Source organism: Helianthus annuus, chromosome 15, assembly GCF_002127325.2.
Source record: "Helianthus annuus cultivar XRQ/B chromosome 15, HanXRQr2.0-SUNRISE, whole genome shotgun sequence".
Lineage (NCBI taxonomy): Eukaryota > Viridiplantae > Streptophyta > Magnoliopsida > Asterales > Asteraceae > Helianthus > Helianthus annuus.
Genome location: NC_035447.2, coordinates 84,721,873 through 84,743,722, shown reverse-complemented (window position 1 = coordinate 84,743,722; position 21,850 = coordinate 84,721,873). Strand labels below are relative to the sequence as shown.

The following is a 21,850-nucleotide window of genomic DNA, read 5'->3' as shown; positions in this document are numbered from 1 at the left end:
TAGAGGTGTTCCTAGCGTTTAGGGAATGCTAGGACTAAATTAAAAGGGTTTGGCATAACAAAACAAGCAAATCAGAAAAGTGGTTCAGGAGGTGCCGTAACCGACGGCACATATGTGCGTCGCCGACGGCTTCTGAATAGTTGCGTCGCTGACAATGTCCGTAGACAGGGAGTTAGGGTGTAGGGTGAAAGGGTGCCGTCGCCGACGGCACATATGTGCGTGGCCGACGGTCTCTCCGTTTTGCAGGAGCTGATTTGCTTAAAAATTCCATTTTCTGGCCTTTACTCAACCCGAAACGGTCCCGCGGAGTCCCGAAGTCCCCCGAAGCATTTCTCAACATCTTAACCAACCCATTATTGCAAATTAATCATAATCCCTTCCCGTTTCCCATTTAAGCGTAACTCGAAAACCTTAATCACTTACTTGCGTGGCGCTTCGGAACGAACACACTTTCATAAGAGCTTTCGGTTTGAGTCCGAGCACCATAACGTGCTCGAATCTCTCAAACCTAGGCTCTGATACCAACTTGTAAGGTCTAAACTTTGAAAAGGGACAAACGAGCTTCATTAGACAAAAATACCAAACGGGTCATTTTATAAGCAAAATTCTGCACTCAACTTCATTTTAACTAAGTAAAATGGTTATAAAAGAGTTCATACCCCACATGTTTTACAAAATATTAACCATGTCTTTAACTACAAGTTAACATCTAACCACTACCGGGTTAACTTACATACAAAAGACCCGTTTTAACAAAAACGTTTAACCCAAAGATTTAAACCAAACTAGGATCTTCGCGGAAGCGTGCATCATGAGTGTGTTCGACCCAAGTAGCGCCGCTAACAAGTTCCTTTACCTACATATAACCGATCCATTAGACAATTTAAAATATAAGTTTATTCAACATCAATTTACTAGTCAACTTCAAAGAGCATATAAACCTTCTTCCAAACATGAATTTCTCAACTTGATACATAATCACTTCTACTAACTCAAATCACATTCTTATCACACTTCGTCCTTAACTAACTCATTAAAAGTATACGATCTCAACATGTACAAAGATGTTATTTATAATAGTACATACTAATAACATTTCGTAAGCAAGAAAACCTAACTTTGTCGTGGTTTGTTTGCGTTCCGGAATGACTTGAGCTTTCTTCTTTAATCCCTACAATCCAAAATTACATACTTTAAGCTCATGTCATCCTTTTCATTCCAAAATTGACAACTTCAAATTAACAATTTACAAACTTCTAATTTTAACCATTTATCCTTGGAAATCATTTGGACACCTCATTCAAGCATTTTATCAAACACTTGGCGTGCGTACTACTAATCAAGCATAGCGTACAAGTATTATTTGCATATTCATGACTAGTTCATATCAATAATATCAAAAACATCAATTTCTATCAAAGTCTCTTATCACCTTCATCCTAATTCGATTTCATATAGTAACAATTTAACAAGAACATTATCATACAACATCATTATACCCATTTACATCAAAATTCCATGTTACATAGCACTATCATCTTAGTCTACATGGGGTTTTCTTTTCTAACATCAAATTAACATAAATCAAGCATTCGTCATGTTTCTAAAGGGTGATCTTAGTTCGTTCTCATACTAATTTCACTTAAACTCAAGGATTCTTTGAAACCCCAATTATCCAAGATCACTAAAACATAAAATTCTTGTTACCTTGAGCTTTGTTAGGACTAGAGGATCACGAATTTGTTAACATGCAAGTGTTTCAGCCATTTCTTGTGCTTCAATTCTTCAATTTTGTGAAGGAAAGGAGGGTTTTCTTTCCCTTCTTGCTCCTGGCGACCAACCACACACGTATGTGTGTGAGTTGTGTGTTTTGTTTGTTTTTAATCACTTATATTTCATTAATTACACATTCCATCCCTCATATATGCCCAATTGTTTTTAAATGGCTGAAACTTGCTGCTTTTAATTAAGAACCCTTTTTCACTTTCTAACTATGTTTACCTTCTAGTTAATTCTAAAAATAGAATTTAAACATATTGTAACAACATATATATATATATATATATATATATATATATATATATATATATATATATATATATATATATATATATATATATATATATATATATATATATATATATATATATATATATATATATATATATATATATATATATAACGCACATAATTACATTCTGGGGTGTTACACGTGAACAATTCAAATTCCTTTTTCAACAAAGAAGCTTTGCTCTGTAGCATCTCGGTACTTCCTTCAAACTTTTTCTTAAGTGCTTCCCAGATTGAAAACGCAGTTCCATTATGCTGAAGCAAAACAAATATATCTTCTTTGACAGCTTGTTGCAACAGACTTATCATCATTTTCTCTCCTTTATAGCTTTCTCTCTCTTGGTCTGTGAATTCTAAAATGATTTTATCAACTCTCATAGCGTTTTGTGGTCTAACATATTCAGTTTCAATGCTTTCCCAAGCTTTCAGATGGTTCGCCTGAACCCAGTTTTCAAATCTTTCTTTCCAGCTATGGTATTCTTCAATATTCATAAGTTTTGGGGGTTTTTGCAACGTTCCGGTTTCATATTCCATGTTCATCTTTTGAACCACAGCAGCTGGAGTAGTCGGAGTAGCAAACGCATTGTAGAATTCAGAATCCATGTTTCGGTATTGAAGAATTTTTCAAACAAGCTTTCAAACTAACTGGTTCACCTCGTAAAACACCTGTATCACCTTGTAAAAAAATACCTGCAAACAATCAAACAAAATGATCAGTTTAAATGGACTGAATATGTGAAATGTGTGTGACGATTGAATCGATCTAGGACTCGTGTCGAAGACTCGCGGACTGAATAAACTCCAAAACGTGCAAACCGAGTGAATGGGCCGATACAAGTTGATTCAATTGGGCCAAACTCAACTTTATGTATCTGACACAAATCCAAGTCACATGGGCCGAAGAAATGGACCTGACATACTCAATTCAAACACAAATTCCAAGTGATAAACAATTACAGAACGGACAAATTCTTGTGGGCTTTTAATGACCGACTAACAGTTTTAAACTTCAATCTTATTGAGCCGAAGCCTTGATGCCCTCAAACTGTGATTGAGCCTCAAATATAAGTAGCCGACAAAGTCAATCAGTAATAAATCTGATTGGGCCGCACACTTTCATCCAAGACATGTGATTGGGCCGTATGGTTAAGTGAGTCTGATTGGGCCGCTTTTCTTCACATGCAAACGGCAGATAAGAAATGTTTAATTAAATTCTTAATACTCAACTAAACTCATTGGGCCGACAAACTGTTTTTTAAACAAATCCCATTGGGCCGCCTAATCCACTAACCGACAACAATAAAGTTCAATTAAACTGATTGTACTGCAACATTGATTGGTAACAATATGATATGATTGGGCCGTTTATATGATTCCATTCTGATTGGGCCTATTCAATTCTAAAACAAAATATGATTGGACCTTTTAAACCACTAATCCGACAACTGATTAATTGAGTCTGACTTATAATACTTGTTGGAGCGAAATCAAGATCTAATTTGGAGCGGGATCACGATACGAGCGGAATCAACAACCTTTTTCGAGCGGAACCTCAATTCGAGCGGAATTAAACTAACTTTCGAGCGGAATTAAACGAACTTTCGAGCGGAATCAACTATTTTTCGAGCGGAACCTCAATTCGAGTGGAATCAAGCTGAAGTTTCGAGCGGAATCAGGCAAAACAACATGATTTAAAGCGAAATCAGATCTAACTTATTGCTGATGTCATCATACGTTCGAGCATTTGAAGCGGAATCACGAAAAAATGCAAGTTTTAGGTCGATTTTAAAGCTGAAATTTTTAAGGCTTTGTTAATACATGTTTACGCACAACAAATCCAAAAATAAGCCGATTTGGACCGTAAAAACCCGTTCGATTTTGTAAAAATCAGAAAAAAAAAACATGAAAGAATGAGTAGAAATCAGAATTTTTCAGCTGAATTCGACAGAACTCCTCCTCCTCAGCTCTGATACCACTTGTAGGATCGTTTGTTGACCCGAACTAGTCGTTTAGAGGAGTTTTAATCAGTTACAGGTGCGGAAAACAAGTAACTGATGTAGAAACAATAGGCAATTCACTTAAATCACTAATTTGATTGATGTTACAGCTTGTACCTTCAAGAATCAAACCGACAGCACCTCGGTATGATTTTCTGATTCCCCCCCCAAATGACAATGTCACAAGCCTATTTATAGTATTTCTGATTCCCCACGAAATGACTAATTTCTGATTCCCTACGAAAGTGTAATTCTCTAATTCCCCACGAAATGACATGTCCATTTCGTGGGAAATCACCATTTCGTGGGAAATCACCATTTCGTGGGAAATCACCATTTCGTGGGAAATCAACTCTACAACTCTATTTTCCCGTACAATGTGCCCTGATCTAACATATCTAGTACTAGACTCGATACAAGACGAAGTTGACAGATGTATGCACCAACAATATTAAAGAAAATATATTGAATAAACCTAAATTTACTATTAACATTATACAATAATGTTTAGTCAATAAATGTATATCATAATAAAATATGTCAACTATAATATATTCTACTTTTAATATACTAAGATTATATTTTAAATCTTAGTCACGTTAATTTATTAAGTAATAATATCACAATTATTTAATTAATATATTATATTTGATAAAGTTATAGCTATTAATTTGACAGAAAATGATATATTTCATTTTCTAGGCTAATTGGTTTTATGCCATAGAAAGTATATTTGACAAAGTAATGTCATGGGACACTACTAAATTCAGAGTCACTAGTTGAGAGAATGATCAACAGTAATATAACCAGATTCACTAGTTGCGAGAACGATCAACAGTGATACGACCACCGGCACTAGTTGAGAGAACGATCAACAGTGATACGACCACCGGCACTAGTTGAGAGAATGATCAACAGTGTTATGACCCTAGTCACTAGTTGAAAGAATGATCAACAGTGATATGACCACCGTCATGGGAATCGCCTAATGACAGATACTTTGAATAATATTAAGATATAATTACTTAATAACCTTCACTATTGGACGAAAGTGAGCCAATGAGTGATATGACCACTATCACATCGGAACTACCACCATGTGACAAATACTGATTGAGTTTTGGGTAAATATAAACAAATATAAAAACCCTTAATGCTGTAAGGTATAACAATATATTTTATAAAAATGGAATGAACTCGCCAGTATTTATTACTTATAAAATGTTTTCAAAATGTGTTTCAGGTAACTTCCTATAAAGATAATAGAAGCCAGCTATGGAGCACTGAAGGCTTAAATAAAGTGGCTATAAATACCTGAATAAAAGAAGAAATATATGTTTTATTTATTTGGGTTTATCCCTATAAAAACAATTGAATGGAATATGGGTTTTAGCCCATTTGTTTAATATTAAAAGTATGGTGTTTTACAAACTCTGAAATTATCTCTTAACTACGATCCTGATGAAAAATTTTCCGTTGCGTAATTAATAAACACCGATACCATCTGGCTGGTTCACGGCTCTCGCTCCCAGGGTGGGGTCGGGGGCTGTGACAAAAGGTGGTATCAGAGCCACTTGTTTAAGCTATTTATGTGTTCTTTTAATACCTAAACTTAAACAATAAAGTTAGGAGATTAATCTATAAACCTCTATAAAGCATTTCAGATGTACTGAAATGTAATTTTCTACACAATTTTTAAGATGGCAGGTAACAGGTCAAGTTAAAATGTGTATTTTATATCAATTTTGTTCCCTTTATGCCCCTCCTCACACAAAATGGATCCACCATTTATCAATATTGATTGATTCTCTCTATGACGTTCCCTTCCCCTTCAATGCCATTACCAGTTTCTTAAACTCAACAGTTCCTCTTTCAATGCAATCAATAGATTCTTTAATTCCAGCCACCCCCACATATTAAGAAGTCCTCCTGAGATGACGTCGAGTCAGTGATGATGGTGTTCGGATGATGGCGGTGGTAGGTTGTGGACAACGCGAAGCCCCAATAACGGTGGTTGTAGGGTTCTACCGCAAGTCAGTCTGTGCTGCAGTCAAGAGAAATAGAGAGGTCTGCAGGTGCCGTTGGATGCGTGTTTAATATGGGTGCTCATTTGTTCTGCTGCTTCTTCCCCTGTTTTGGCATTAGAGATGCCCAACATAATTTCAATATATATGTTGATTTTTTTGATTTATTTTTTGTTTTTTTATATTCTAATTTGATTTAATTGATTTTGTGATTTATTAGTATTGGGATTGAGCCCTATCAGAGGGACAGATAATTAAAGCCAAAACTGGATCAAAACAGTGGATTCTGAATAAGCAGATGCTGATATACAAATCTCTCCCCTTGAAAGTGATTACAACTACTGATGGCCTCCTATCTGCTGATCTTGCTAAACTGCTGACCCATAATTGCTGCTCAACTAAAGATCTGATGGAAGACTAAAGTCCTGCTGATTCAATCTACTGCCTTGAGTCAAGCACTGCTGATCCGGACAAGTACTGCTGGGTTCACAGCAGTAGAAGGTTGCAGCAGCTGTTCTAAAGTCTGTTTTGTAATAGAATGTATTAGCAGTAGTTAACACAAGCAGTGTCTGTATAGATCAGAGGTTAGAGTTTGTTTGGAGGTTAGATGTCACTTTCATGGTGACGTCAGCAAAGATGCTCAGTAGTTTGCAAGTGCCTATAAATAGTTCAGTACTTTGTACTGTTCTATTAGTTCTTTACATCATTCGTCTTCTTTGCACGAACAAACTACTGAGCTCGGGCTGAGGGGGAGTTTGCATTCATACATCTATCTTTGTAATCGTTGTTGAAATTAAATTCAATCATTCGGTTCATTGTGTAAAAGATGTTTGATTAAAGTATTACTCTCATTTGATTGTATGCAAAGTTTGTTTTCATTTTAATTCCGCTGCACAACTCATCCATTTTCATCTTAACTTCAAACACAAAATACAATCAAAAAGAAACTCAGATCCAACAATTGGTATCAGAGCTTGGACAGTCAAATTTGATTTAACAATCATTTTGACGTAAATAGTTCAGCTCAAAACAGTTGATACTGATCGTTTGTTCGTCGTTGAAAAACAGAGTAAGGATTAATCACCACTAAAGTTGATTTCTCAGTACCTGTAAAACAACAAGAATGACGTCACAATCTCAGGACGATAAAAACAACATTGGTTCTCTCTTTAAACCACCTATGCTAAAAAGAAATGAGTACAACATCTGGCAGAGGAGGATGGGTCACATCCTCGCTCAACAAAGCACAGGTTGTTGGAAGTCTGTCATCTTTGGTCCTCATGTTCCTACAGTGCCAAGCGCTGAAGATGCTAAAAAACAAGTTCCAAAACCTGTTGAAAATTATACTGAAACGGATTATCAAAAGTTTGAACTAGATGCTAAAGCATTTAGTATCATAGCATCAGCGCTGCCCAACGAAATATATGCTGGATTGTTACATTGTGACAATGCCAAAGAGTTGTGGGATGCGCTTAAGGAACAGTTTGGAGGTACCGAAGAGGTCATAGAAAACAATAGGGAAATCCTGAACCAACAGTATGAAACATTTTGTCATGTTAAAGGTGAATCACTGACGCAACAACTTGAGCGGTTCAGTTGTCTCATCAGTGAACTGAGGCTTGTTAAAACCACTTTTACAAACTCAACTCAAAACAGCAGGTTCCTCAGGTCACTGCCAGATAAATGGGACACAATAGCGTTTGTCACCCGAAATTCACCTGAGTTCAAGGATCTGACCTTGACCCAACTCCATGGTCGACTCCTGACCTACGAAAGGGAGTTGAACTAGAAAAGGAAGTTACAAGAGTCAGGGAAAACCGTTGATGATTGTTCATTCGGTAACACTGCTCTTCTGGGTCAAGAAGAATCTGGTGGTAGTGGTAAGAATCAGGGTTATGATCACTTCACTGACATAACTGTTGGTGCAAATTTTAACAACCCTGATCCTCACTCTACAGGTTATGCATTCACTGCAAATGAAAACTAGATGTCAGACAATTTAAGCTTTGAACTAAATGATTTACAGCATTTTGACCCCACTGATCTAGAGGAAATGGACATCTTGCATCAACTGGCCTTGCTAAGTGTTAGAACTAGCAAGTTTTATAAAAGAACAGGGCGAAAATTCCCAGGGTTGCATGGGAATCTAAGGGTTGAGTTGGATAAATCGAAAATCAAGTGCTATAAGGGTAACAGGTTAGGACATTTTGCTAGAGAGTGTAGGAGTCAAATAACTGGTCCCATAATCACTCACCCTAGTTCAAATCCTAGACCTCAAAATCAAAACACTATGCATTATGCCCAATATGCCCCAGCAGCACATGTGAACACTGCTCACTATGCTGTTGCTCCTGTGCCAGTGCATTATGTCCAAACAGCTTCTCCACAAGTTCAATATGTTCAAACCCCTACTCCCCAGGCACAAGTGCAACCTGCACCACAAACCACTGCTCCAGTAGCAACACAACCAGATCAACAAAGTTTCTTTACTCAAGAGTTTGTTGACTGGAGCAGTATGCCTAAAGACCTTAGTGATGAAAACTTTGCACTTTATGCTTCTAATGTTTCTTCTCATGATGAATTTTGTTTGATGGCATTAGAGTCAATACAAGAGGGTGTTGAATCTGAAGAGAAACAGCTGGTCTCTGAAACAGTGGATGAGGTGATTGAAGAAGTGGTTACTGCTGTGGCTAATGAAGTACTGTTGGAAGAAAGTTCAGGTACCCTGATTGAACCACTGACAGATCTATGGTCTGAAGAAGATAAGAAAGAAGAAAAGGCAGGTGAAAAAGAAGAGAGAGCTGGTGATGAAGAGAATACTCAGTGTGATTGTGCAATGATGGCTGCTGCCAAGGTATCACCTGAAGTTCTAGAAAAACTATGTTCTGACAATTGCATTATTGCTTTTGCTAACATCAAAGAGGTGAATGAAAACCTTAGGAACAAAATCTTAACTGATGAAGTCAAATTTGAAAGATCTTTAAAAGAACTTAAAAACAAATTGGCTGAAAAAGAGAAAGAGATTAGCACCATGAAAGAAGAGCAAAGCATAACCAAAACCCAACTCCAAACTATGGTAGAAAAATACCAAGTTTGCAAAAAGGAGTTAGAATCCACCCAGATCACATGTGAGAAATGGGTGGAATCATGTAAAGGGTATGAGGTTATGCTTGAGAAACAGATAAAAAGCAATGTGAAATTTGGGGTTGGTTATAGAAAACATGATGATGAAAACACTGCTTTTGAAAAATCTGTTTCAACCACTGATGTAACTGCTGAGTACATCCCCACAAACAAGAATGGCCAAGAAGTGAAAATCACTGACAAACTTGGTAACAAAATCACACTTGACAGACCAATGGGCCCCTCTGCTTTTGAGGAGATTGAAAATCATCAATTTAAACCAAAATGGTCTGATGAGTGTGATATTCTTGAAAATTTCAAGCCAATGGACTTTACATCAACTGATGGTGTTAAAGCTCCAAAAGCTAAAGTCATTCCTCTTAAGGACATCCAAGCAGTGGTTAAAACCTCTGCTGCAAAGGAGTCTGAAAAGAGGAAGAAGAAAGAAAAAATTGATAACTTGTTTTGTGAATTTTGTGAGAAAAGGAACCATCTAACAAAAGATTGTTTCCACTTAAAAGCTTATGATATAAACAAAACAAGTGTCATAGTTTCAGCTGAAAGCTGCATTGTTTGTGGTAAAACAAACCACAAAACTCAAGCATGTGTGTATCTCAAAAACTTTGACATCAAAAAGAATGAGTACCTTGCTAAAACATCCTTGAGTCCATCAGCATCAGCATCTGTCAAATTCACAAAGAAACAACCACTGTTTGTGCCAGTTCAAACAACTGTCACAAAACAGCTGAACCAAACATCTGTTAAAAGAGATGTTCAGGTTACTGATGCACCTCCTGCCAATCAGTTTAGAAAAGGCAAGGAAAAACAGTCCTACCAAAGGATTCCACACGTTTATGAGGTCTACAAAAAGCCCTCTAAACCCAGAGTGAATAGGCATCCTTTCGGTTACCAGCAGGTGATTGGGCAAGACCCTCAACAGGTGGTTAGCAAGGAACAGTACTAAAACTGTCTAAACCCCTGACTTAACCACTGTCCATCACACTGCATCCATACCAGACACTGTTGAGACTCCATCCAAAGCCCTATTGGCTTTGGAGTCCTTAATGAACTAATCCTTTTACTTCATGTGCAGGGAGCTTTTGCATGCTTTAATAGTCTTTGGTATGTAGATAGTGGAGGCTCCAGGCACATGACAGGATGTAAAGCCCTCCTCAAAGAATTTAAAATCCATGGTGGGGGTGATATATCCTTTGGAAATAATAGTAAAGGAAAGGTTCTGGGGTCTGGAACAGTGCAATCTGGCAATGTAAAATTTGAAAATGTCAATCTAATAGACAATCTAAAATTCAACCTTCTGAGTGTATCTCAAATGAGTGACAAAGGGTTTGGGTCATTCTTCACAAAAGATTGTTGTAGGATTGTTGGACCAGAAATGGTCAAAAAGATTGAAGCAATAATCAAAAATGGTCAAACTAAACTTGTTGCTCAAAGAAGTGGCAATGTTTATGTTGTTGACATGTCAAAAGAGTGTCCCAGAGCTGATGCCTGTCTGTTCTCAGCTGCCTCTAACAAAGAGACAGAACTTTGGCACAAAAGACTGGGGCACACAAATCTTAAGACAATAACAGAAATTTCAAAAAATGGTTTGGTGAGAGGCCTACCACAAAAATTGTTTTCATGTCCTGAACATTGCATTTCCTGTTTAAAAGGAAAACAGCATAAAAGTTCCTACAAGTCCATTGAAGAGTCCAAAACAATCCAGTGTTTGCAAATGCTACACATGGATTTGTTTGGCCCAGTTCAAGTCATGAGCCTCAAAAAGAAAAGATATTGTTTAGTTATAGTTGATGACTTTTCTAGGTTTACATGGACCTTCTTTTTGCACTCTAAAGATGAAACTGCAGGCATTTTGCAAGACTTTGTGACACAGGTTGAAAAGCAATTTGACCTTCCAGTGAAAAGCTTTAGGAGTGACAATGGCACAGAATTTAAAAATAGGGAGTTGGATGCCTTCTGTGTGAAGAAAGGGATTGTAAGGCAGTACAGCATCCCTAGAACACCAGAGCAAAATGGGGTTGTTGAAAGAAAGAACAGAACTTTGATTGAGGCTGCCAGAACCATGCTTGCAGATTCAGGTTTGCCATTAACTTTCTGGGCAGAGGCAGTAAACACTGCTTGCTATGTCCAGAACAGAGTTTTAATAAACCCCAGGCACAAAAAGACGACCTATGAAATTCTGTATAAAATCAAACCACTGATCTCATACTTCAAGGTGTTTGGCTGCCCATGCTTTATTTTGAACTTAAAAGATTCCATTTCAAAATTTGCAGCCAAAAGTGATTGTGGTTATTTTCTGGGATACTCAACCACTGCCAAGGCCTACAAAGTGTTCAATGCACGGACCAAGGTAGTGGAAGAGACTTTGGATGTAAAGTTCAATGAACTTTCATCAATGAAAATCCCAGCAAATCCTGCTGAACTGTTTGATCTTGAAAAATTCACTTTTGAAAATACTGCTGTCAAGACTAATAGTGCAGGTCCATCAGAGGATACAACACCAGACTATGGGTATGAAGTCATCATCCCTCAAAGGTCTGCCACAAAGGGAAAAGCATCAGTTGTTCAAAACATCTGTCAAAGCTCAACCACTGCTACATCAACAGTTGTTGACCAAAGTAGCCCATTCACCACTGCTTCCACATCCTCAAACACTGTTGACAAAAATCCTCAAACAAGGGATAAAAGTCAGCAGTGGTCCACTCCATTGCCACCCATTCCACCACCTTTTGAAGCCACTGCTGGGTCATCAAAGTCATCAGCAGTGGTTAGCTCAGATGATACACATTTGCAGCCTTCACAAACAAATGCCATCATACCATACCAAGGAGATTTAATCTTCTTGAGATCTCATCCACCTGATCAAATCATTGGCAACATCAATGAAGGGGTGCTCACAAGAAGCCAAACCCAAAACATTTGTCTTTTTGCTGGTTTTCTATCACTTCATCAGCCAGTCAAGTACCAAGAGGCACTAAAAGACAACAGCTGGGTAGAAGCCATGCAAGAGGAGCTCCAACAGTTTAAGAGACAACAAGTATGGGAGCTTGTACCACTGCCAAAAGAGGTTAGTCCCATTGGCACAAAGTGGGTCTTCAAGAACAAAACAGATGAAAGGGGCATTGTTGTCAAGAACAAAGCCAGGCTTGTGGTTCAAGGTTACAGACAGGAAGAGGGGATTGATTATGATGAAACATTCGCCCCTGTTGCAAGATTGGAAGCTATCAGACTGTTCCTGGCCTTTGCTGTCAACCACAACATGAAGGTGTTTCAGATGGATATCAAAAGTGCTTTCCTCTATGGTACATTGCAAGAAGAGGTATATGTATGTCAACCTCCAGGCTTTGAGGATCCATTTTATCCTGATCATGTATACAGGCTAAACAAAGCCTTGTATGGCCTGAAACAAGCACCTAGAGCCTGGTATGAAACTCTTTCCAACTTTCTACTCTCAAATGGTTTCAAAAGAGGTACCATTGATAAAACACTGTTTCTTAAATGGAGAGGGAAAGATTTAATGATTGTCCAAATTTATGTGGATGACATTATTTTTGGAAGCACATGTACCAAAATGTGTGAAGAGTTTAGAGAACTCATGACAGCTGAGTTTGAAATGAGTGCAATGGGTGAGCTGCAATGCTTTCTTGGTCTCCAAGTACAGCAATTGCAAAATGGAACTTTCATTCATCAAAGCAAATATGCTAAAGAACTTTTAACCAAATTTGATATGAATGATTGTAAACCATGCAGCACACCCATGGCCACAAATAAGCTGGTTATGTCTGATGAAAAGGATGAGCTGATTGACCAAACACTCTATAGAAGCATGATTGGGTCCTTATTGTACCTAACTGCATCTAGACCAGACATCATGTTTGCAACATGTGTCTGTGCAAGAAGTCAATCAGCTCCCAGAAAATCAAATCCCATTGCTATAAAAAGGATTCTCAGATACATAAAAGGTGCTCCCACACTTGGTATCTGGTATCCAGCTAATGGGAATATCAAGCTTTCAGGTTTTTCAGACAGTGACTTTGCTGGATGTCACACCACAAGGAAGTCCACTTCAGGAGGGTGCCAGTTTCTAGGTGATTGCTTAGTCTCTTGGCAAAGCAAAAAGCAAGCAGCAGTTTCAACATCCACTGCTGAGGCTGAATACATTGCTGCTGCAAGCTGTACAGCCCAACTCCTGTGGCTTCAAAATCAGTTACTGGATTTTGGTATCACTGCCTTAAAGACACCACTCATGTTGGACAGCCAGGCAGCAGAAAATATCATCAAAAATCCAGTTTCCCATTCTACCACAAAGCACATCGACATCAGACATCACTTTGTGAGGGATTGCTATGAAAAAGGTTTGATTTCTCTGCATCATGTCCCAACTAAAGACCAGCTAGCAGATGTGCTCACAAAAGCACTTGATACAGCCACTTTTGAAAGCTTGGTCTCTAGGATTGGGATGCTAAACATGGAATAACAAGCAACATCTTGTTTTCTATGAATAAAAGCAACAAAATGTTTTCAGAAAATAAAAAATCCATCCTTAAAAATAGCTTAAAAATGAAAATTTCATTAAAATCCTTAAAAGTCTGCCATAACCACTGATTGTTCAAAAGTCTGCTCTACTTCAAAAGGTCTGCCCACTACTGAAAGGCAACCTCTGTTCTCTCATTCCTTGATAACCACTGTTGTTCAAAAGCAGTGTCTTATCCACTGATATGCTATCCACTGATAGTGAAAATCATCCACTGCCCCCTTTCCACTGCTTTCATCAGTTGCTTTCACCAAAAGTACTGTCCTTCATTTTCACCAGTGGTTGTCACGTGGGCAGTACATAGCAGTTAGACCTTTTGTAACGGCTGCCACGTCAGCATTCATTCTCTTTCCTATAACATCCCCACTCACCATCAAAACAGGGTTTTACTGTCGAATTGAATTCTTAAAAATTCTCTTCTTAAAGCAGTTTTTCTTCTCATTTCTCACAATTTTCTTCGATCGTTTCGTTTCAAAAATGAAAAAATTGAAGCTCTCTGCAAAACCCTCATCAAGATCATCGAAAACAGCCTCTCAAAAGGCAACTACCACTGAAATTCCATTCAAAAAATCTCACAATCTGCTGGGTCTTCTCACAAAACCAGGAACCACAGATGTTTTCGATTCCATTATCACCATCATGGCAAAATCAAAGTACAAAACTTTGCTCACCGCCGACGCACCCATCTACTTGGCGACCCAAAGGGAATTTTGGAAGAATGCAACCCTTGAAAAACAAGGAAACATTGCAACTGCAATCCAATCTTCCATAAAAGGTAAAGATGTCCACATTACACCACAATCCATCTCCGAAGTCTTTCAACTCGATGACCAGGCAGGTAAAACTTCCTTCACTAAAAACGAGTTGCACATTGACTTCATTGAAAGAGGGTATGAAGCCACAATGATGAAGAAACTAACCTTAGAAAAAGGTTATTTTCCTCCTGCACCAAGATTTCTATTTCATACCCTCCTCCTATGTGTTTCAAACAAAACCACTTCTTTTAATGAGATCCCTATAAAGATTCAAAATCTGGGATATGCAATTCTTCAAGAAGAAAATTATAATTATTCTCGGGAAATCTTTAAAGATTTGGTTAATAATGTTGAAAGCAAATCATTCTTACTATTCCCAAGGTTTTTAAGCTATTATTTTCAAAAGAAATTCAGTAAGGATGATTTAGCTTTAATAAACCAAGGTGAAATAACTGTAATAAACTGCCTAGCATCTGAAACTTTTTCACGAATGTTAGCACCTTGCAAAACACAAGCAGGGGTACCTGAGCAGAATTTAGCAGCAACCACTGCTCCTCAGGTATCTGCTGCTGAGCCTACTACTCTAGGTGATCAAAGCAGCAGACCAACTGTTTTAAAACCCACACCTACAAAACCCAAAAAGCTTTACAAAAAGAAAAACCAAAAACCCCCCAAACCAATCAAACTGGCAACTCTGGAGGATGAGATACCAGAGTTAATGCCTGTGACAACACAAATGCCACAAGAAACCACTACTGCTTCTTCCTCACAGCAGTTGGTACAAATATCTCAACCCATAACCATAACTCCTCCTGCTTCTTCACAAAAAGAACAGGTTGTACACAAAGGGCCACCACATCATGATGCTCTGGATACACTTGTCTCCATCATCCACAGCTCAATGCCCGGAGCAAATCTGATTTCTAAACCCACCATTACATCCACAATTCCACCAAAAACACAACTACTGTTGGATGCAATTGATTTGAACCAGGCATTACTCAATCCTTCTCAATCACCTGTCAATGAGAATATACCTCAACAAATGACTGAGCCTGCTGTGTCATTCATTGCTAACCCACCAACACAACCTGAGGAGGTTACACCCATTGAGTTACAAGTAACTCCTTGTGGTAATCCAACTGAAGCAGCCACTAAAACTGTTGAACCTACAGGTTTACAGTTGGACAGTGGTTACATCAATAAGACTTCCTTGGAGGCAATTCCTTTTATAGCACCTCTGCCAACCACCAGTGGATTCATTTATCCTACTTGCAACATCAAAAGGTTGTCAAGTGTTGAAGGAAGAAGACCCCAGTACCAAGAAAAAGGGGCATCAGTGGTTAAGGTTTGGAGTAAACTCCCTACTTCTACCACTGATGAAACCACTGTTAGTTGGAAATCAGATGATCCCATTAAATTGGGTGATGGTTTAAAGTACCAGAAATTGACGGCTCGTGTTAAAAAACTTGATAACTCTGTTGCAGAACTCAAAGATATGCTACAACAGTTGTTACAAGTACAAAAGGTACAATCCACCGCTGTTCCACCTCAAGCACCTGCTCTCCAATAGGCACCTGCTACAAATGAGCTCTGGAACATGTTCAACAATTGAGAAATGTTATGGAGTCTAGGTACAAAGACACTCAGGCTGATCTAAAGGCTCTCAAAACTCAGATCTTGCACTCCACTGGCACTGCTCCTCCACCAGTGTTCTTCATTGATCAACTCCCCGAAGATAATGCCAAAAAGGGGGAGAAAATTTAGGAATGGAGAAGGAAAGGAATAACAGATGGTCTCTACCTCGCACCAGAAAATTCCAATATGACCAAACAGATTCCTTTGCTAGATGGGAGTAAGAAAATTGATGTGACCACAAATGCACTTGCAGAAGCACTTGCATGTGTAAAAAGGGATAGAGAGGCCAAAAAGAAAGCCAGGGTGGATTATCCGGATCAGGGTACTTCAGGGTCAAGAGATGATGAAAATCTCATTGATGAAAAGAAGAAGCCTACTAGAAAAGTAAGGCTACCCAAATCCGTTCCGGTCAGACGTTCAAAGTCTGCTCAAAAACCACCACCTAAAACAGCTGTTGTAACTCCTGGTGTATCAGCTGCTGTTGGTACTTCAGTAGTTTCAACACACACCACTTCAACACACACTACATCCAATGCTTTACCTCCATCACCACCAAAATCACAATCACCTCCTGTCAAAAGGCAGAAGACAGCAGTTGTTATAACTTCTGCTGTAAAGACAACAATAGTTGGAACACCAGTTGTTTCAACAACTGTTAGTCTATCACAAACCACTGCCACTACAACCACCTTTCCATCCAAAACATCATCAGTCCCTCCTCAAATAAAGAGGAGAAGGCTAATTCCTAAATATGATGTCACTTCACCATCCCCAACATCTTCAAAACCTTTAGCTCTTGTCAATATACCAAAACCAGTTCCACTCTCTTCTATTCCAATGCACAAGCTCTTACCTCCTGCAGGTGTTCAATTTCCTCTTGAACTGGAAGCAGTTAGAGAAGAAATAAAATCCTTTTATACTGAGGATGACCCTGCCAAAAGGAGTTTGCCTTCAATCAAAGGATATCCCTGGCCCAAAAACATTGAAGAATATTTGAAGATAAAGGCCAAGCAAGCAGAGGATATCTCGAAAAGAAACACACAAGGGAAATCTGACAAAGAAGTATCAAGATACTACCAATATTTTCTCACACAAGTCAGTTCCCTAGAACGTTTTGCTAAAAATGTCAGTCAACAAATTTCAGAAAGAGCAGCTGAAACTTTGAAGAAAGACTACATTGAAAGCATTATGTTTTACAAGAAATACAAAGGAGAGAGACACATGTACAAAGAGTGGACTGTTCCAGAGCTTGAAGCTGAAACAGCCAGAATTCAAGATATGATAAAAAGGAAAGTCACTCACACTCCTCCTGATTGGGCAAAGTTCAAAAGGAATGTACCTGAAAAGCAGTTGGAACTAAAGAGAATGAAAAAAGAACTGGTTGTTGCTGAATTTGGCACCAAAAGACAAGTTGCTAGATGGAAAGAAGATTTGGTCAGGTCAACCTACAAAAGGTTGGAGGAATTAAGAAAGAAAGATCCAAAAATTCCTCAAAAACCTGACTACCCTGAAGCAGCGGTTTCAAAAGGACCATCAAAGCTGCAAATCAGGAGATCCACTACTCCAGCTGGTAATGCCATCTACAAAAGAAGGACACAAAGCCAGTTAGGAGCTGAAACTATTCAAGAAATTCTTGCTGGAAATGTTGTTTTAAAAGAAGGCTTGTTAAGAACGTTAAAAGAAGAACTTGAACATGAAAACTCTGCTACCACTGCTCAGCCAGTGATGAACAGGCCAGCCTCACCAAATACTTCTGCAAATAAACATCTCCCAAGAAACCCACCAGGCTCAAAAATACAAAAGTGGGCAACTGACAAAACAGACCTACGTATTGACTTTGCTCAGGTCTGGTGGAGAAGTGGAGAAAATATCAAGGGAACAAGCTCTTGGCCTGAGTCTTGAAGATTTGCAGGATCTCCTTGATCTTCCACTTAGCAGGGATGATGAAGATATAGATGCCCTTGACTTTGAATTACAATTTAAAGGTCAGATAAGGGAGCTGTTAATGAGGCAATAAAATATCCACAAATAATGAAGGGTTTTGGCATTATCTGTTCCAGGGGGAGATTGTTGGGATTGAACCCTATCAGAGGAACAGATAATTAAAGCCAAAACTGGATCAGAACAATGGATTCTGAATAAGCAAATGCTGATATACAAATCTCTCCCCTTGAAAGTGATTACAACTACTGATGACCTCCTATCTGCTGATCTTGCTAAACTGCTGACCCATAACTGCTGCTCAACTAAAGATCTGATGGAAGACTAAAGTCCTGCTGATTCAATCTACTGCCTTGAGTCAAGCACTGCTGATCTGGACAAGTGCTGCTGGGTTCACAGCAGTAGAAGGTTGCAGCAGCTACTCTAAAGTCTGTTTTGTAATAGAATGTATTGGCAGTAGTTAACACAAGCAGTGTCTGTATAGATCAGAGGTTAGAGTTTGTTAGGAGGTTAGATGTCACTTTCATGGTGACGTCAGCAAAGATGCTTAGTAGTTTGCAAGTGCCTACAAATAGTTCAGTACTTTGTACTGTTCTATTAGCTCTTTACATCATTCGTCTTCTTTGCACAAACAAACTACTGAGCTCGGGCTGAGGGGGAGTTTGCATTCATACATCTATCTTTGTAATCATTGTTGAAATTAAATTCAATCATTTGGTTCATTGTGTAAAAGATGTTTGATTAAAGTATTACTCTCATTTGATTGTATGCAAAGTTTGTTTTCATTTTAATTCCGCTGCACAACTCATCCATTTTCATCTTAACTTCAAACACAAAATACAATCAAAAAGAAACTCAGATCCAACAATTAGATTTAGCCACGGGGTTTGTGGTTACAACTCTTAACTTTCATTGTAATTGGAATCTTACTTGCTTTGGAACACAAAAAAGGCCCTTCTGTCAACCTGTATGCTTCCATATTGTTCCAGGTTCATTTTTTCTATTCTATTACTTGCTGTGAAACTTTGTATCTTAGGCTGCTTGGATGAAGATGTTGCTCGTATATACATTGCAGAATGGTATTATAGTATCATTTATGTTTATGATTCTCTCTTTTTTCTTAATGTTTAAATTTGTTATGTGTATTATTTCAGGATCGTCCATATATTATGGCGAAATATACTTGTCGTATTGAGGCTGATAAGTCACTGTACCCCGGTATTGTTGTCCAACGGAAACCTTATTGAGCAAGGAGACCTAGAGGTAAATTTTTTTTCTATATTAAGCGTTAATTGAAATTTCAATTGTTTTTGTTTTGATAATTTTACCTTGAGATTTTATATTAATTTAGAAGATTGGTCCAAGGGTTGTTTCGATATCTGTTTTTTATTGTGCTTCTTGTTTAATTGTAACAAATTTTAGTTTTATTGTAACAAAGATAATTAGTTGCAGACTTGCAGTAGTTTTTTAATTTAACATGTGCCCAAAATTTTAGCTTTATTGTATTTGGGATTGTAAACGAACCGAACCGAACCGAACCAAGCGTTCAGTGAACAGTTCGGCAGGAAGTACGTTTGTGCTCGTTCGTTTAATTAATGAACGAACACGAACAAGAAATTTAGTTCGTTCATGTAAATAAACGAACATGAGCAAAGGATGTGTTCGTTCATTTATGTTCGTGAACGTTTGATTACGTGTTCGTTTATGCTCAATAGTTCATTAGTGGTTTTAGTTTTATAGTTTTTATATTTATCTAAACACTATAGGGTGGGAAGCATTTTGTGCTTTGGGAGGACCCGTTCAAGAAACAATGCTATCTACCTGTTCAAGAAACAATGCTATCTATTCGCGTTAGTTGCGGGCCAGTTAGCGAGCCGAGACAATATGTTCACAACGTGTTTGGGTCGTAAAGTTGCCTTGAGAATATGGACCCCCGCAGAGGATCTTCCGAAAACCGAGCATGCCATGTATTCTCTCAAAGCAGCCATGAAATAGGATGAAGATATCAGTTCTTGCATGCTCTTTTATTACTTTTTTTATAAACGATGAAAAGGGTGGGTTGCATAACGGGTCATATAGTTTTTTGTTTGAAAAGTTAAAACGGGCCGGGCTGAGCGATTTTGCAAACACGTCTGTGCTTATTTTATTCAACTTTCTTATAAACAATTAGCATGTTATTTATAAATACAAACTTTCTATTTTTTTTAAATCAAGCAATCAGGAGGTTTGACTTGTTATTATATATATATTAAAAGGCTATTTTGTCAACATCAAACATCTTTGGCCCCTCAATATTTGCGACAAACAGTTTATTTGGTTAGTGTGTGTGTGTCTCACTTGTTCATCAGGTCGATGGCCATATTCGGCTTACGGAAGTAAACAATACAGGCCCAATCAACCTTGGAAATCCAGGTCAACATTATGGTATGCATATCTTTTTACGTGAATATCTATTGCTGGTTTTTAGTAGTGTACTGGATGACTAATTTTATGATTTCTTTTTCACTCAGATGAATTTACCATGCTTGAAGTTGCAGAGAATGTGAAAGAGGTCAGTTCTGGAAGTTCTTTAACAATTTTATTATTATGTCCAAAATGCCCTTGAATTTGGCTTTTAATATGAGTATGAAAACCACATATGGTAGCTGATAAACCCGAAAGTGAAAATAATACATGTGGAAAACACGCATGATGATCCTCGACAAATAAAGCCATTGATAACCAAGCCAAAGGAGGTGCTTGGTTGGGAACCAACATTCAAATTACGTTATGGACTTCCCCCAATGGACGAGGACTTCCACAAGAGGCTTGGACTACCAAGGACTGCATGAGTGTGAGTGTGTGCATGTCCTCAAACCGCAAGAATTTTGGAAGTAATCTTGTTGCAAATGAAGCATCTGCTGGAACTGCACTCTTTCACCCGCTCTGATTTTCAATGATGCTAGACACATTGAAAAGAAAAAAAGGTTTTGTAGGATCGTTTTTGGCCCTGAACGAGCCGATCAGAAGATTTCTTATCCAAAACAAGAGGCGGAAACTAATGTTTTGGTGCAATCTCAGCCGTATTCACTTTTAGCTGTTGTTTTATTGATTACTTAATCGATTACAATCTCTGACAACAATTCGGCAGCACTTCGTGGCAACCGGAATGACAATGACCTAGAACTATATCTGATTTCGCTCCTAAGAACCCTATATATAGTTGTTCTGATTTCGCTCCAACATGCAATGTCACCAGGAGCGAAATCAAACTTTTACATTTCAGGCGAAATCAGCCTAATAACACTTCGGACGGAATCAGAATGTTATGGGGTTTCGCTCCAAATGACAAGATGTCATTTGGAGCGGAATCACTTCCTAAGACATGTTTCTTGGATTCGGTGCCCTGTTCTATCCTATTCTACGCAAGACTCGATACAAGACGTAGGCGACAGACGGATGCACCAACAAACTCCCCCTCGGATGTTGACGGAGTCTTCAGTGTCGAGTCTTCGGTTGTCAACCTTCAGTCTTTATCAGTCTTCGTGCTTTTCTCAAACAAACTTTATCACCAACCAACTCCTCTTCCTCGGATATTGAATCTTTAAACTTCATCAGCATCAGCAAATCCAGGATCAACACTGGCTCTAACTGCTTCCTCAACTTTGCCTTCAGACTCCCCCTCTCAATTTGCTGGGATCGTAGTCTGGAATTCACAAAATCTTGACCTGGCTCTCTTCCAGCTCAGGTAATCTGCACAATCTCTACCCA

At 38.3% G+C, this 21,850-nt stretch overlaps 1 protein-coding gene across 1 annotated transcript; it reads left to right on the top strand.

Annotated features, from left to right (window-relative positions):
* Window positions 1-5,767: 5,767 nt before the first annotated feature.
* Window positions 5,768-20,931, top strand: LOC110913970 (UDP-glucuronic acid decarboxylase 3). Its single transcript, XM_022158782.1, has 7 exons — window positions 5,768-5,774; window positions 19,137-19,179; window positions 19,255-19,363; window positions 19,867-19,950; window positions 20,449-20,524; window positions 20,611-20,651; window positions 20,746-20,931. The coding sequence occupies exons 1-7, from the start codon at window positions 5,768-5,770 to the stop codon at window positions 20,929-20,931; spliced, it is 546 nt and encodes a 181-aa protein (XP_022014474.1).
* The last annotated feature ends 919 nt before the right edge of the window (window positions 20,932-21,850 follow it).